At 68.5% G+C, this 16554-nt stretch overlaps 1 protein-coding gene and 1 long non-coding RNA gene across 7 annotated transcripts in view; one reads left to right on the forward strand and one right to left on the reverse strand.

The window, feature by feature from the left end:
- GPSM1 (G protein signaling modulator 1) overlaps positions 1-16554 on the forward strand; it is a 35528-nt gene that overhangs the window by 3724 nt on the left and 15250 nt on the right. For 3 of the 6 annotated variants that reach the window (XM_002691658.6, XM_059891892.1, XM_024999638.2), the window contains exons 1-9: positions 1453-1664; positions 8786-9007; positions 9997-10132; positions 10806-10948; positions 11177-11300; positions 11691-11806; positions 12139-12294; positions 13334-13442; positions 14415-14538. In XM_002691658.6, coding sequence (XP_002691704.1) covers positions 1600-1664; positions 8786-9007; positions 9997-10132; positions 10806-10948; positions 11177-11300; positions 11691-11806; positions 12139-12294; positions 13334-13442; positions 14415-14538 — 1195 coding nt within the window. In that variant the 5' untranslated portion in view covers positions 1453-1599. Of the gene's footprint in view, positions 1-1452; positions 1665-6721; positions 7037-8785; positions 9008-9996; positions 10133-10805; positions 10949-11176; positions 11301-11690; positions 11807-12138; positions 12295-13333; positions 13443-14414; positions 14539-16084; positions 16198-16554 lie in introns of those variants that run through there. The other 3 variants (XM_005213457.5, XM_010810552.3, XM_005213459.5) reach the window with 3 other exon arrangements.
- On the reverse strand, positions 300-1352 carry LOC101902280 (uncharacterized). Its single transcript, XR_810049.3, has 2 exons — positions 1236-1352; positions 300-561 (listed from the first exon to the last, which is right to left on the reverse strand). It is a non-coding gene; the product is annotated as an uncharacterized lncRNA (long non-coding RNA).

The following is a 16554-nucleotide window of genomic DNA, read 5'->3' on the forward strand; positions in this document are numbered from 1 at the left end:
CGGTGGCCTCCTGGGGACACTGAGCGCAGGCCTGGCACAGGAAGGGGGCCCTCGTCCTCTGACGCCAGCCCAGGGGTGCCCCAAGGAGGCAGGCCTGGGGAGCTGCCCTCAGCACCCTGCACTCCGTAGGGGCCAGCTGGGGGCCGCAGCCAGGCCTGAGAACAAGGCCCTGCCCAGCTCCTGTGGTCACCAGGGGAGGGTGCGTGGGCTGAGCCGCCGGCCGCTGCGCTCTGGGCACAGATGGTTCTCATCTTCGCTGCCTCTTCCGCAGGAAAAACAGACCAGCTCGGGGCCAAGAGCCCTTTTTTAATCTCGTGTTTATTTACGCTGCCTTTGCCTGAAGCCAGGGTCCTGTGGGCTGCACTCTGCCGAGGGTCCTGGCTGAAGCAGAAGGTCTGGCTGGAGCGGCCTGGCTGGCTGGCATCTTCCTGACCTTAGGGCAGTGCTCCGGGAAGGGGCCAGTGTGCCCCCAGGGGAAAGCAGCCCATTTCCCGTCCCCAGACTCGTCCCTGTCCCGTTGGGTCACGGCAACTTTTCCAGGATTGGAGTTCTCTGACTGCACTGGGAGGGCGGAGATTGAGAAGGGTCTAGGACAGAACCTGTGAGACCACCCCCACCCCAGAGCAGTCAGAACCCGGGGGTGGAGGCGAGGCCACGTCACCCGTAAGGGGCCCCAGGAATCCCCAGGAGAGGAGGTGGCCTGGTGCTGGGACGCTGGGCTCAGGTGGGTGGGCAGCCAGCCACTCTCCTTGCAGCCTTCCTCGGTTTTCACAGACAGCGGAGAAGACCAAGGCTGGGTGTGGGGAGGCTGCCAACCAAGGTCTCAGAAGTGAGAAATGCAGAGTGGTGGACAGGCTTGCAGAATCTTTGCCTTCCCAGGCCAGCTGACCCCCAACACACACACACACACACACACACACACACACACACACACACACACTCAGGCCCTGCCTGAGGCTGCTCCACCCTCCCACGTGCCCCAATTCACGTGGGGGATGGCCTCGCCAAAGTGTGCGGAGGGCACCCCCGGGGTGCCCTGCACCCACTGCCCATTTGGAGAAGTGGCCGAGGCACCTTGGGGCTGGTCCAGAGGAAAGACAGAGGACCACCGAAGGGAGGAGGGGTCACCCGCCAAACAAAGGCAGGAGGGCCTCCTACCGGGTGGAAGAAGGGGCCTCCCAGGCCCCAGAAGCCCCCGCAGCCAGGCTGACGGCCAGCCCCTCCCCCGCACTCACCGTGGAGGGGGTCGTTGGGGGCGCACCCTCCAGGCCGGTGCCAGAGGAACCCCCAAGGCTCTGCCCCGCCCCCCCCCGCGGGGGGCCCCCACCCCCGGCGCTGTCTCCCCTCCCCCACCCGCGCGAACAGAGGAGGGACCGGCGGCTCGGCCCGCGCCCCCTCCCCCGCGGGCGGCGGTGACATCACGGCCACGGCGGGAGGGGCGGCGTCGCGCGCATCACTTCCTCGGCGCCTCCCGCCCGCGCGGACGGACAGACGGACTACGGGCGGGCGGTGGACAGCGGCCCGCGGCCCGCGGACGGGCGCGGGGGGCCGGCGCGAGCGTGGGGTGCGCGGCCCGCGGCCCTCGGCTCCCCCGACCCCATGGCGGGCCCGGCGCCTCCCGCCGCCGACGAGCTGCCCGGCCCGGCCCGGCGCCTCTACTCCAGGTGGGCTGGGCGAGCGGCGGGGACGCGCGGGGACCGGGCGGCGGGGGCCGCCGACGCAGGAGGCGGGAGCGGCCGGCCCGGAACAAAGGCGGCGGCGGCGGCTGGCGCGCAACGTGGCGGGGACGCCCCTCCCAGTGGGCCGGCGGGGGTGGGGGGACGCGGGGTGCCGAAGGAGGGTGTCGGGGGCTCAGGGTGCCCCAGGGCGGAGGAAGGGGAGTCCGAGGCTGGGGGCGCTGGGCCTGCCACAGCCCACCCCCTGGAAACCGGCGAGGGAGGGGCGGCTAGGGGGTGGGCAAGATGGGCCCCTCTCACCACAGTGTCCAGGGCTGGGAAAGGGGCCCCTACTCCAGCCCTGCCCGGCCAGCATCTGGCCTCTAGCACAGCAGGTGTGTGGTGGGGGGCTGCCAGGACTTCTCTCCCCAGCCTGGCTCCTCCTTCCCACTGCCACAGGACTTGTGGGGAGGGGACCACGGGTGTGTCACGGGTGGGGCCGGTCACCCCCCACCCACCAGGTGCCCCTGCTTCAACAGATTGCAGCTGGGCTGGGGTTACAGAGCCAGGCAGCTGGGTGGGTGTGTGCCTGCCTGAAAAGGTGCCTGCCTGGGGCGGGTTCCCAGGTGATGCCAGCGGCCCGGGCCCTGCGCCCTGCGCCCATCAGGGATGACGGGGTGGCTCTGCCCCTGGGCCGCGTGCCTGCTTGGTGACTCCCTGCTGGTCAAGGGTGTGCTACAAGTTGACGCCCTGGGCCTGACCTGGGGTGGGGAGGGCACAGGTCTCTCAGGGCTTGCCTTCATGTGCAGGTGTCCGGCAGAGCGGGGCCGGCACGAGTGCTGGGCAGGGCCCGCTTCCTGGCTGTGGATCCCAGAGGCAGGCCTGGCTCCTCATGGTCTGGACAGGCCCCTGCCTTGGAGTGACCTCATCCAGTTCCCCCAGCCATCCTTAAGACCTGGGGGGCTTCTGATTCTTCAAGGGGCCTAGTGTGGCCTACACGGATTCTCCAGCCCAGCTGCAAACCTCCGCTGGGTGCCCCCCCTGCCCCTCCATCATCCCTCCCCACCCCGACCTGTGGAATGAGGCCCTGGCGGCCCCTCCCACCTCTGTCTGGTCTGTGCTGCTGGCTGGAGACACAGCCCCCATTGTGTGGTCTCGGAATGGAGCGCTGAGCCCCCGGCCTGACTCCTGGGCCCCACGCAGGGGGAGGAGCTTGCCAGTGGGTTTACTGACAGCTGACCCCGGAGGCCTGTCCTTGAGGACTCTTGCATGGCAAACCCCCCTACCCCCTGCCCCCATGGGAATGGGGGGCTCTACGGGCCACGTCTGCCCACGGTGGAGGCCACGTTCTGGAAGAATGACAGGCGGTGATCTGGCTGTGCATGTGTGTGCGGGGGAGCTGTGGGTGGAGGGGGCCCCTGGGCGCTTTAGCCTTGGGAGATCCTGCGGGCGGAGCATGCGGTCCACATTGTGCTAGCCTCCCCCTAGGCTTGACCCGGGAGCCTGGGGTGTGGGTGGGTACAGTTACAAGGACCAGTGGCCTGGGGGAGCCGTCTGTGGACAGGGCAGCAGAGCGCAAAGCGAACACGCGAGAGGCCCCCGGGTCCCGCCTGGACTCCTTGCAGGCTGAGCCCTGGGTGGAGGTTGGGGGGGCAGACCTGGCAGAGAGTCCGAGCTCATGGCCAGGAGCCTGCTTTCAGGGCCTGTGAGGAGGCCCATGGGGATGGGGGTCGGACCTGAGCGTGGCTGGGTGTGCGCAGGGTTCTTTCTGCTCGGAACTGGCTTCCATAGGCCGCCAGAAAGCTGTCCCTTCGGAGCCTGAATGTCCAGGGAGCCCCGCTGTGGTGTGGGAGCACAGAGCTGCCTGCAGCTGGGCACGTGGATGCCCCACGGACAGGAGCCATTGTGTCTGAGCACTCCACGGGTGGCTGTCCCAGAAACCCCAGCGTGTGGGGGGCTCCCTGGGGCCAGGTCGGGTCTCCTCTGCCTTGTTCCCCCCCACTGCCCCCGCAGCCTGGTGGCTCCCCTTCCCACACCAATGTTCCTACCTGGGGAGATGAGTTCGGTTCTTACAAAGTGGGTCCTGGATTTGGGCTTTGAACTGGCACTGAGAGGAGCCTGAGCGTGAATGTGTCCACAAGCCCACCATGTCCCGAGGGGGCCCTGGAGAGGGGACCAGGTCAGGTAGGCAGAAGTGGGTGGGGTCTCACAGGAGCGATTAATACTGAGAACCCTGGTGCACTGCCCCTGGGCCTGTTTCCCCAGGGCAGAGGTGTGGGGCGGAGGGCCCGGGGAGAATGGGCGGGTAGCCAAGAAGCCCCCAAAGTGGGGAGCCGTGGGCTGTCCTCTTCTGAACTCCTGCCTTCTGTGAGGCCAGCAGCTGAGTGCTCCTGGTGGGGGCTGGGAGGGGAGAGTGGGGTAGGGGGCTCATTAGAGGTGCCCCCATCAGTAGGCTCCCGGAAGGGGATGCCATGCCACTGGGCTCCCTGGACGTGCGATCCTCAGGCGCTTGCTTTCTGAAGCTCGTGACAGACACGCCTCCCCCCTTCAGTGATTCCTGCCCCCACCAGGCCGCCTGTCCCTGCTGTTCTGAGATCACCCCCAAGACTGAAGGGGAGTCAGTGTGGCTTCGCTCTGGGGATGGCAGGATGGGGTGAGCGGGGGCCCTGGGGCGGCTGCCCAGGCACCCAGAATGTGGGTGACGGCCTTGGACAGGAATGATTGCCTTTATCAGAGAGGGGTCGATGGGGACCCAGCCCCCGCCTGATGAGCCTCTGCGATGGCCCCCAGGGGACACTGGGCCGTCTGGGGAGACAGGTGGATGGGGGCCTGTGTGGGCAGAGGGCAGGGCAGTAGGGGCCAGGGCTGACGGCTACTCTCGGACGCCGAGGACGGGTGGGAGAGGTATCGGGGGTGACGTGGTGGCCGGAACAGCAAGGTTGGCCGCTGGGCGGTCAATAAGCACTTCATTAACTGGTAAGCCAGTGGGCAGGTGGCGGGAGCTTGGCAGACGGTTCCCTGCCTCCTGGCCACTGTGGTCTGGCTGCTGGGAAGGCTGACCCTGGTCAGCCACTTTGAAGGAGAGATGTTCTGGGCCACACTGGTGCTGGAGAGCGGATCTCACAGGTGGATGTGGCCCGGCTGGGGCAGGCAGCGTGGTCCCTGAGGCCTCTGAGGCTGGGGGCCCGGTCTCTCCCCAGGCTGTGGAGGACTGTCGGTTAGCAGTTAGGGACCTGTTTAGCCCACATGGCAAATCCCAGGTGTATGGGCTGCCCCTCTCTGGGTTTGAGGGGTGAGGCTCGCGAAGGGGGAACTAAGACCGCAGTTCCGGGCCCTGAAAGCCCTGGCCAGTCTGGCCCAGGGCCCCAGGGAGCCCCCGTCTCGTGCCCCAGCAGCCTCTGGGTGGACAGGCCTGCTGGAGGCCCTGCCGTCTTGCAGTTAGGCGTCCTGGGCAGTGGACAGGGACAGGCAGGCCGGCTCGGCAGGCTGATACTGAACGGTGGCCTCGGGGCGCCACAGCTCCCGTGCCTCCGCAGCAGACATGGCTCCCACAGATACCTCCAGGCCTGCGGAGGTGGTGTGGGGAGACAGACTTCCAGAGCCTTCTTCACTGAGCCAGGAAGTGGGCCTGGCCAGGGTGGGCGGTCTCGTGGGGGAGGGGAGAGGATGGCCTGCGATGCGGGTGTTGGGGGCTGCTACCCCAGGAGGCGGAGGAAGGGCCTGGGGTTGACATGAGGGTGCAGAGTTTGGGGGTTCAGCTTATCGGCAGGAGCTGGGCAAGGAAGACATGGTCCAGGCCCTGTCCTGCCCCTCAGCTGAGCCGTCCCGGGGGTGGACAGAGGCCTCAGGGCCAGGAGGAGGGTGCCCTGTCCTGGACCCCCTGAGAAGCAGGGTCCGGTGCAGACCGGGTTGTGGCTGGCCTCGGTCCTCATCCTCGCACCCTTGATCTACCCGCCCAGCGCCCTCCCAGACACCCCCTGCCCCGGCCAGAGCAGCAGCATCTGCCGACCCTGGTGAGCTGATGCTGGCCTGGGTCAGTATCCCGGGCGGCTTTGCCCCAGGCCTCCCACCGCCACCCCCGCATCCTGTCTCTGCTCAGACACAGGTGGTCTTGGGGGTCAGGGCCCAGCCTGGGTCTCACTGCCCCTGAACCCAGCCTCTCCCTCCCTGTCCCGGGTTCCCTGCTGCAGCCTCGCTAGGCCTCCTCCCCGGCCGAGGCCCATGATTGAGATGGGCGAGCGACCTGGCAGGAGGGGCTGCCCATGGTGGGGGGGACAGAGCGCCCAGCAGGGGTAGGCCACTGCGGTGCCCCGAGGGGCCTCGGGCTTCTCCCCGCTGCTCTGCCCAACCGAGCCCTGGGGCTGGGCCTCGGCACTGAGCGCCCCCCACCACCGCTGCTCCTCCAGAGGCTCTGCCCTTTGCCCAGAGAGGGTCTCTCCAGCCTCCTTATCAGCCACGGCGCTGGAGGAACTGGGAGCGCGCTGCCAAGGCGGCCCAGGGGCCGGCAGCTTTCAGGAAAGGTTCTGGGGTGGCTGGAGGGTGTCTGCTCATCTCAAGTCCCAGCCCCGGGCTCCTCCCGGCCCTGCACCCGGGGACACTCGAGGCCTGGAGCTCACTCGACGGTCAGGTGCTGGTCACCCAGCAGCGTCCCGGAGGCTCGGGGGACTAACAGGGTGACCTGGACCCTGTGCCCCCGTTGACCCTGCCGCAGGCCAGGCTGGGCGCGGGGCCGGACATGGCAGGGGTCCAGGAGGACGAAGCGAGGCCAAGTGAAGACCCTGCCCATCCCAGCTCTGGGGGCAGGGGTGGGGGCCACCCGCACTGGGTCCTCGGTGCTCCCACAAACCAACCAGGTGCTCCAGGCTCCTTTGTGCTGTGTGGCCGGATTCTGGCCCCGAACCGGCCACAGGGCTGGGGGGCAGTAAGAGTCTGGGGGTGGGGGGCGCTGGTGCTGTGCACCCCCCCCGGCTGTGTGCCAGCCCCTGAGGGGAGCGTGTGGACAAGCTCCCTCGGGGCTCCCGCCCTCCCGCCCTGCTGACGGTGCTGATCCCAGCTCTGAGCTGCCCTTGATCCTCTGATCCGCCACAGGCCCTGGGAGGCCGCGGAGAACCTGCCAGAGACCTGGGGGGTCCGTGGGAGCTGGCTGCCCTGGGGCCAGGGTGGGGGGCGGGCAGGGGACCCTGCAGCCGGCCGGGGAGGAGGCCCAGAGCTCCCAGCATGCCGGCTGCTGCCCCGGAGGGCCCGCCCGCTGCCCTGAGCTTGGCCGAGAAGGCTGTGTGCAAGGTGGTGTACGGTGCCCCACGCCCGCGCCCGCTGCTGCTGCCCGTGGGCCTGGAGCTGTGGCTGTACGTGCAGAAGATGCGAGACCTTCGGGGGAAGAGGTGCGGCAGGCGGGCACCTGCAGGGGCGGGGGCGGGGCTCCCAGGACCCCCTGCCTGGCGCCTCCCCAGGGGGAGGCCTCCCCCCATTGGCGCTCCCAGAGACGGCCACACACCCTGGCATTGCACCCCTGCGCCCTTGACGCCTAGGCCCAGGGTCCTGCCCGCACCAGAAACCTCTGCTCTGAGCCACTGCTGCCACATGTCTGGGCAGGGAGGGGGCTGCTCCTGTGATCAGATTGGGGCTAGTGCCCGCGGGGCTCTGGAAACGCCCACGTTTTAGACCCTGAGTCCCCGGGGAGGAGAGGGCAGTTGGCTGTGTGGCGAGCAGCTGGGCAGGGATGAGCAGGCCTTAATTAAGGAGCCCCATGCATGGCCCTGGCTGTGGGGGTGCCGCTGCCCGTGGGCAGTGATGTGGCGTCTGGAGGGCAGGGCGCTCGGTGAGGCGGGCGTGTTGTCAGCGGGACACGCTGACGAGTCTGACAGCCGGGTCTCAAGGCCGGGTCCCTGACCTCCAGCTCTCAGAGGCTGCAGGGCTCTGCTTGAGTCTCGGAGAGGCTGGGGTCCCCAGGCGTGGGCCCTGCACCCTCCGGGAGGGGAGGATCAGTGACCCCGATGTGGGGGGCCGCCCGGGGAACGCCTTGAGCCTGTGGGGTGCAGGGCACAGGGCTCGGCTTCTCGGGGGGTTCGCAGCTGTGTCCCAGCCTGTTCTCAAGGCGTCACCTGGTTTTCTCGACGACCCAGGGGCAGCGCGAATGGGCGCTGTGATCTGTCTCAGAGAGGCGTTTGGATAGGGCGGTTGAGAAGCACTGGCCTAGAAAATGTTGCCTGTTTCTTAGGGAAATAACGTTGGCTCCCCCGGTAACTCCTGGTCGTTGCTCAGTCCTAATGAGGCAGGGATGAGCTCGGGGGTGCAGCCGGCTGTTTGGCGAGCACACTTTAAATTACTCTTCCACAAGCTCTGGCGACACGCAAAGGCGGTGGGAGTAAGGGGACGGGGACAGGTTCTTGAGCTGTCTCCCACCTTTCCGGGGCGCACTTTTGCGGGCTGTCTCAGCGGGGTGGGGTGGCAGGAGTCCCCACCCTCTGTTCAGGCCCCCCACCAAGACTCCTTCTGTGCCTGCCACCCCCCCCATCCCCCTCTGGCCCCAGGACAGGACATCGGCTCAGATGCAGCCTTGCCCCCAGAGGTTAGGAGGCTGGCACAGGGACAGCCTAGTTCCCTCCGAGAGCTTGGAGATTGGGCCCCACTCTAGGACGCAGGACAGGGAAGGGGCTGGGATCAGCTCCCACTGATGTGGCCCCGACCATCTCATGACCCCGTGAGCCTCCCGTCCTCAGCGGGTATCAGGGCCCGCCCCAAGCCGCTGTGCCCCTCTGGAGGGTGGCGGGTGGCACCCGGCCCAGGGGCAGCCCCTCCGCCCAGCGGCCAGGAGTCGGGATGGAGGCCGTGTCCTCCGGTTGCAGGGGCGGCTGCAGCTGCACTCATGCCTTCTCCCGGCAGTCTGGGGCCCGGGCTTGGGGATGGGGCGGGTGGGGAAGGGCAGTGAGGCTCTGGCACCGCGAGCCACACAGCGTGCTGGCCTGGGGGTGGGCTCGCCTCCCCACCCAGAGCTGCCTCTGCGCGTTCATCCAAAGGGAGCCGGGCCCCAGCCGTCCGGGGGGCCCCGTCGTGGCGAGGAGGAGCCAGGGCCCCAGGCCTGATGGCGTTAAGGGGCCCGCTGGGACCCCTGACCCGTCCTCTCTGACCAGGATGGAGGCCTCGTGCCTAGAGCTGGCCCTGGAGGGTGAGCGGCTGTGCAAGGCGGGCGACTTCAAGGCGGGCGTGGCCTTCTTTGAGGCCGCCGTGCAGGTGGGCACCGAAGACCTGAAGACGCTGAGTGCCATCTACAGCCAGCTGGGCAACGCCTACTTCTACCTGAAAGAGTACGCGCGAGCGCTGGAGTACCACAAGCACGACCTACTGCTGGCCCGGTGAGCCGGCGTCCCCACCCGCCGCGCGAGTGGCTCGGCCCTCGGGGCCCGCCCCCTTTCCGGCCCCGCCCATTCAGCCCCCAGCCCCGCCCCCATTCCCTCCCGCGTGGGGGCCCGCCCATTCAGGCCCCAGCCCCACCCCCACCCGCCCTCTTCGAGTGGCCTGCCCCTGGGGGCCCGCCCCCTTGTCGGCCCCGCCCATTTCAGCCCCCGGCCCCACCCCCATTCCCTCCCGCGTGGGGGCCCGCCCATTCAGGCCCCGGCCACACCCCCGCCCGCCCCACCCGCCTGTTCGAGTGGCCTGCCCCTGGGGGCCCGCCCCCTTTTCGGCCCCGCCCATTCAGGCCCCGCCCTCCCCGTGCGAGTGGCCTGCCCTTAGGGGCCCGCCCCCTTGCCGGCCCCGCCCATTCAGGCTCCGGCCCCACCCCCCACCCGCCCTGTTCGAGGGGCCCGCCCCCTTGTCGGCCCCGCCCATTTCAGGCCCCGGCCCCACCCCCGCCCTCCCACACGCCCCCCTTTCCCAGGGGCTCCATTCTCCTCTGGCTTCTAGAGCTTCCCCCCGCACCCCCCGCCCCGCCCCGCCGCCTGCTGACCCTCCCTGTCCACCCCCCACCCCAGCCCCCAGACCTCCTAGGCGGGGGCTGGGCTTCTCGGTTCCGAGCACCTTGGCCACAGGCCTCCGCCTCCAGCCCTGAGCCCTGCTCTCGGGACCAGCCAGCCGAGGTCGTGTGCGCCAACAGAGCTGCCACAGGGTGAATTCCCATCGCGAGGCTCCCGGTGTTCCCGGCCTTGAAACCGGGTTTTACCAGGGCCTCACCGAGACCTGGCCTGGTGGAGGGTCCATCCTGGGCTTGGCCCGCCCGCCACGGAACCCCTGCCCAGCACCATCCCAGGGACTGCAGGGGTCACCCCCGTCCTCCGAGGCCCTCATGCAGGTCTACGCTGGGCTCAGTCCTCGGTTCAGCCCCTCACTCCATTCTGCCCCCCAGGACCATTGGTGACCGCATGGGGGAAGCCAAGGCCAGTGGGAACCTGGGCAACACGCTCAAGGTGCTGGGCCGCTTTGACGAGGCTGTCGTCTGCTGCCAGCGGCACCTGGACATCGCCCAGGAGCAGGGGGACAAGGTGGGCAGGCAGCACTGGCCAGGCGCCCCGGCTGGGACTGGGCCCCAGAGGACACCACCCAGGGTCCCAGGCGCCCTAGCTGGGAGGAAGACGGGGGACGGTCCCTGTTCAGAAACAAGGGTGCTTCTGGCTCACGCAGAGGCCGTGGGGCTGAGTCCCGGGCCCCCGTCTTCCACGTCCGCTCCCCTCTCACTGACCTCTCCGCTGAGTCCACCGACAGTGCTTGTTACTGCTGGGCCAGGGGGCGGCGGGGGTGGAAGTGGCTCTGGGAGGAAGCCTGGGCAGAGAGGCTGTGCTGGGCCCCTGACGGCTGCTCAGTGTCCTCCGGTGACCTTGTGGGGTCAGCGTCCCTTCCTCTGTATGGATGACATCACTGCTGTGGGAGGGCTCCACCGCAGAGAGGTCACCGACTCGGCCTGGGCCCCCTTGGAGGTGGCAGAGCCGGAGCCCTTAGCTGGAGTATCAGAGGGGTGACCCGGGAGGGACAGACCCCTCCTCGTGACCCCTACCTTAGTGTCTGGACAAGGTGATGCCCTTGCACTCGTAGCCCCAGGGGCAGGGGGGACCACAAATCAGGCCGTGGGAACACTAGCTGTGTGCGTGCAGGGTCTGGGTGCCCGGCTCCTTGGGACTGCAGCTTTGGAGGCAGCCCCGGTCTCGGTGTCACCCCCAGGTCGGGGAGGCGAGGGCTCTGTACAACATTGGCAATGTGTACCATGCCAAGGGCAAGCAGCTGTCCTGGACTGCCGCACAGGACCCGGGGCACCTGCCGCCTGCTGTCCGCGAGACACTGCGCCGGGCTTCCGAGTTCTATGAGTGAGCAGAGCGGGCGGGGCCCCGGGCAGCCCCCCTCCCCACAGCACCCACCCCTGGCTTTGGCCTGACGGGCCTCGGCGCCCGAAAACCAGAGTCCTCGAGCTCAGCACTGAGCTGCCCCCATTAGGGGGCATCACCCCTGGGGGCCACGGGCTCAGCATCCTTTGGCCTGGGCGGGCGGCGGGGCGTTGCTGGCAGGGATACGGCTCACACGCACTGGGCCTCCAGGAGGAACCTGTCCCTGGTGAAGGAGCTGGGTGACCGGGCGGCCCAGGGCAGGGCCTATGGCAACCTGGGGAACACCCACTACCTGCTGGGCAGCTTCGCAGAAGCCACGGCCTTCCACAAGGAGGTGAGCGGGGTGGCGGGCTGCCTCCAGCCCCTCACTGGGCAGCTTCCCAGAGGCCATGGCCTTCCACAAGGTGAGCGGGGCGGCGGGCTGCCCCCAGCCCTTTGCTGGGCAGCTTCCCAGAGGCCATGGCCTTGCCCAAGGAGGTGAGCGGGGCGGCAGGCTGCCCCCAGCCCCTGGCTCCACCTGGGCTGGGTACCAGGGCTCCTGGGCAGGGTGGCGGGGCTGCCCCCAGCTCCTTGCTCTGCCTGGGCTGGGTGCCGGGGCTCCTGGGCTGCCCCCTGGGCACGTGGACGTCGGGCTGGCTGTGCCGGGCGGGTGTGCAGCCCTGCCACCGGCGGCGGGTGCCGGGCTGCCCTGTGACCACCCCAGGCCTTGCATCTGCGTCCTCAGCGCCTGGCCATCGCTAAGGAATTTGGAGACAAAGCGGCAGAGAGGAGAGCCTACAGCAACCTGGGCAACGCGCACATCTTTCTGGGGCGCTTTGACGTGGCCGCTGAGTACTACAAGTAGGCAGCCGCCACCGCCCGGCTGGGGAGCGGGTGGGCCGGGGAGGGCACGGGCGAGGGCGCGTGGACACCAGGCCAGGGAGGCGCCCCCCACAAGGCCTGCCCGCCCGGCCTCCCCGGGGCCGTGGGTTGAGGGGGCAGTGCTCTGTGTTACCCGACAGCGGGGCAGAGAGATGCCCTCGTGGGGTCCTGGGGCTGGATCCGCATCCCCCACCTCTGTCTACCCCTTGGAAGGGGGCTTGGGGAGCGCAAGCAATGCCCCGGCCCCCGACGGAGGGGAATCCTGAACCCCGCTCCGTTCCTGGGTGACCCCTGCTGCCCCACCCCCCCAGGAAGACGCTGCAGCTGTCCCGGCAGCTCAAGGACCAGGCGGTGGAGGCGCAGGCCTGCTACAGCCTGGGCAACACGTACACGCTGCTGCAGGACTACGAGCGTGCAGCCGAGTACCACCTCCGGCACCTGCTCATCGCCCAGGAGCTGGCTGACAGGTGTGCAGCGGGGACGCAGGCGGCGCAGGCCCACGGAGGGCTCCGACTGCCCCCTCGGGCCCCAGGCTGACCACAGCAGCCTGTCGGCTCGCTGGTCTGGGTCTGAGCCCCGCTCTGCCTCTGACCACCAGGAGACCCCCCCCCGGGGCTCAGTCTTCTTCCATAGGTCAGCCGCACTGCCCACCGGGAGGGAGTGGGGAGACCCCTGGGTGCTGGGCTGGCTGGGCCCCAGTCCGCAGCCCGCTGCCCCCTTGAACAATACCCGCCCCCCTCCAGCCTCCCTCTTTCCACATCTGTGTGCGCGTCAGTCTTTGCGGAGACACAGACCAACTGACAAGACCCCTAAGCTCACAGCCGTGCGTGCAGGTCTGGGGGGTAGTGGCTACAGCAAGAAAGCTCAGAGTCCACAGGCCAGAGCCCCTCGTGGCTGGAGGAGAGGAAGGGTCTTCCGAAAAGCTGCCCTGCTAGGAGACTTCACAAGGGGCTGTGGTTTTACTTTTGGGTGACGATGTCTTGGAGGTAGTCTGAGGCAAGGGCCGTAGGTTGTGAATGTACGTGGAGCCACTGAATCGTGCACTTTACGGGCGTTGAGGTTATATTACTTTTACCTCAATTTAAAAATTAACAAGGACTTTCCTGGTGGCTCAGATGGTAAAGCGTCTGCCTACAATGAGGGAGACCCGGGTTCAATCCCTGGGTTGGGAAGATCTCTGGAGAAGGAAATGGCAATCTACTCCAGTATTCTTGCCTGGAAAATCACATGGATGGAGGAGCATGTTAGGTTACAGTCCATGGGGTCGAGAATCGGACACGATTGAGCCAAGGGAATGAAGTCACTGCTGCCACCAGGGTGAGAGCCTCACCGGCCACCAGGGGGTGGTCAAGGCCACACCTGGACCACCGACCCTCCCCATCCTTCACCACCTCCCAAGGTGGGGACCCTGACCACCTGGAGGCTGGGGGCTCAGGACGGTGGGACTGAGTGGGCAGGCTGGCGGGCCTGGTGGGCAGACATGGACTCAGTTTCCCTCCCTGGCAGAGTGGGCGAGGGCCGGGCATGCTGGAGCCTGGGGAACGCCTACGTATCCATGGGGAGCCCGGCCCAGGCCCTGACCTTTGCCAAGAAGCACCTGGAGATCTCCCAGGAGGTGAGCCGGGCCTGCCCTGCCCTCAGCCCTGAGTCTGCCCTTTGCCAGCGTTGAAGCCCTCCCCCAGCCGCTCCTGACATTGCCTCTGTGTGCCCTGAACTTTTTCCTGGCGGTCGCCATCTCCTGTGAAGGGGCCCCAGCACCCCGTGAGGGGCCTGGTGGCCCCTCCTTTCCTGCAGCCAGACGGTCAGGAGGGGGCAGCGGGGGCCCGTTCTCGCCCCTCCGAGTGTTAGTGTTGCCTTTGGAAAGCCACTCTCCGCTGCTCCTGTCCCTGATGGAGCTGCGCCAGGCTGGGCCGCGGCATTCCTGCGCCCAACAGCCGAGTGGAAGTCACCTGCCAGGGGCAGTCCCGGGCATGAAGGCACGGCCACCCTGTGGGGAGGGTCTTTCCCTGGGACCGCTCAACCAGGCACCTTCCTAGGGAAGTGAGCCTGTCCACCCAGGCCCTCCCACTGTGACCAGGGTCGCCCCTGGGTCGGTGGGCACGGGTGGGCCCTGGCTCCCGGCCGGCCCCTCCTCGCCTCACCCCTCCCGCTCCTCGGCCCCCACCCCTCCTCTGGGAAGCAGCCCCAGGCGCAGAGCCAGGTCCCCTCCCTCCCCAGTGCTGCCCAAACCCACCACCGCCCTGTGTCCAGGGGTGAGCAAGGCCCTCAGGTGCCCAGGAGGTGGGGGGCGGGCAGGGGAGCTCAGGTCAGGGGAGGGCCTTGCTGGGGGGGCCCTGGAGCTGCACTCGGGCCCCCCGCCCGCCCTTCCTGTGTCCTGCTTCCGGGTAAGCACGAGGCCTCCCTGCCACGAGGGTGCTCGCCAGGGCTCTCGGGGATGCGGGGCTGAGAAAGGCCACCAGCTCACGAGAAGGCTCCTGTACGTACCCCGGGAGACCAAGCCTCTGGGTGCGGGGGGCCCGGTGCCCTTGGAGCCCTGGGGTGGTGGCGGTCCCATGGGGGCCCACTGACCCGGCCCCCCTGGTTGCAGATCGGGGACCGCAGCGGGGAGCTCACGGCCCGCATGAACGTGGCGCAGCTGCAGCTGGCTCTGGGCCGGCTGGCCAGCCCGGCGGCCGCGGAGAAGCCAGACCTGGCCGGCTATGAGGCCCAAGGTGAGTTACGGGCCAGAGTGGGAGGTCCCATGCCTCCTGCCCCAGGCTCTGACCTCAGCTCAGGTGTGGGGGCCTGGGAGGGCAGGGATTGGCGGGCTGGCCACCAGCAGTCGGTAGGCACTGGCTCATGCTGGGGGGCTCGGTGGGGTCTACCCCCAGACTGCAGAACGTTTAACGGAGCTGCCAGGTTAGGGACGGGGTCCCTCAGAAGGTGTTGAGCCCCTGTGCCCAGGGGGCGTCAGCCTTTGACGGAACCTGCCTGTTCTGGAGCTCACAGTTGGGGGTGGGTGAAATGATGGGGTGCTGGGGGCAAGGTGGATCCAGAGATGGAAAGTGGTGACAGACAGACAGGGTCCCTGCGGGGCAAGGGGGCCCGGGGCTGGTCCTTTCTGCCTCTGGGGCAGCGAGGGCCTGGGGTCACCCTGAGTGAGCCCCCCAGGTTTATCACCAGGGCAGGTATGAGGACAGGGAGGGGGGCTGGGCCTGGGGGAGGGCTTCTTGTAGGGACAGCGGGGTCGGGGCTGCTGGAAGGAGGAAGGGGGGCTCAACCGGCCAGAGGCAGGGGTGCCAATCAGCTGAGGCTGGCTGATCGCCGTAGAGCCTGTAATCTCACTGGTGGGCTCGCCCCGTGTGGGTCAGTGACACTTCTCCAGGTAGATAGATTAGAAAGTGTGTGTTGGGGGGCAGAGGACGGGGGGTCAGGAAGGGGAGGGGCGAGGGGAGAGGCAGGGGGAGGGGTGGCCCCATGCTCCTCTCACACTGCAGGGGGTGTGGGGCGGGAGCTGGACAGGCAGTTAGCCGTCCTCTCCCGTCCAGCTCACGGAGTCCCCCACCCGTGGCTCTCAACTTTCCGGGGAGTCCAGCCCCGAGTCCCTCATGGCTGGGCTCCCTGGGGGCCCGCCTACCCCGGCCTCCAAAGCCCCCTGGCCCGTCTGGCTGCCGTGTCGGGTCTCTGGGGCTCTGGGCTGTAACACTGGCGGGTTTGTGACAGTGGTCAGTCTGGAAGCCGGGGGCACGCGTCACCCTCTGCGATGGAAGGGAGGCAGCAGAGGCTCTGGGACCCTCCGCCGCCCTCATTCTGGGGGCACTGTGGCCCCTGAGGGTGGGATGCAGTATGGCCCCCCCTTCCTCTCGCTCCCCACCCCATCCCAACCTGTGCACGCTGACATCTTCTCCGCAGGCGAGGTCTCCGGAGAGTGGCAGCTCTGTCCAGAGCCCCCTGGCATGCCTGCTCTATGGGACCGCCCTCTGGGAACCCCAGCAGCGGGTGGGGGCAGGGCCAGGCCCAGCATCTGGAAGGACTCCCCCGGAGGCACGGCCCAGCGGCCGTCTGCTCTCCTGGTGTTTTCCTTCTCCTCCAGGCGGGCAGAGAAGAGGGGGCCGCGGGGTGGGGCGGGAACAAGGCGGCCTCTGTCCTCCCCGCGCCTGCTCTTCTGCATAGCCCAGGGCCAGATCCTTCCCCGCCAGGGCCCCCGGAAGCCTCCTCCCCCAAGGCCGCCAGCGCCCGGCTGCCAGCAGACGCTGGATGAGGCTGTCCTCTCGGGAGGACGGCAGCAGGGCCCAGGCCTGCAGAGGCAGATCTGGGGGCCCGGGGATGCCGCTGCTGGAGGCAGGCCAGCACCCTGAGTCTAGGCAGCCCCGGAGGATACCCCGGGTCCGGTGAGCCTGGCGGGGGTGCGGGGGCCGTGGCAGCGCTGTCTGCAGGAGTGGCATCGTTTGTTCATTTATTCATTCACCGGTTCATTCCGGGGCATGCTGAGCACCGGCGGTGGTCTGGCCCAGTTTCCGGAAAGCTGGGAGACTGTCTTCTGGGAACTGTCTTGGGCATGGGGAGTGTTGGGGGGGTACAGCTGCAAACCCAGAGCTTGGTAGTGAGGGGAGGTGTAACCAGCCCTGGTGGAGGGGCGTCCTCCCAGGAGGAGGGTCGGGGGGACCGGCCACAGCCCTTGTGGTGGGCATGGCCTCGTGACACCGGCGAGGCCCGTGGTGGTGCCGGGCCTGGTGGTCACTGGCCGG

This window comes from Bos taurus, chromosome 11, assembly GCF_002263795.3.
Source record: "Bos taurus isolate L1 Dominette 01449 registration number 42190680 breed Hereford chromosome 11, ARS-UCD2.0, whole genome shotgun sequence".
Taxonomy (NCBI): domain Eukaryota; kingdom Metazoa; phylum Chordata; class Mammalia; order Artiodactyla; family Bovidae; genus Bos; species Bos taurus.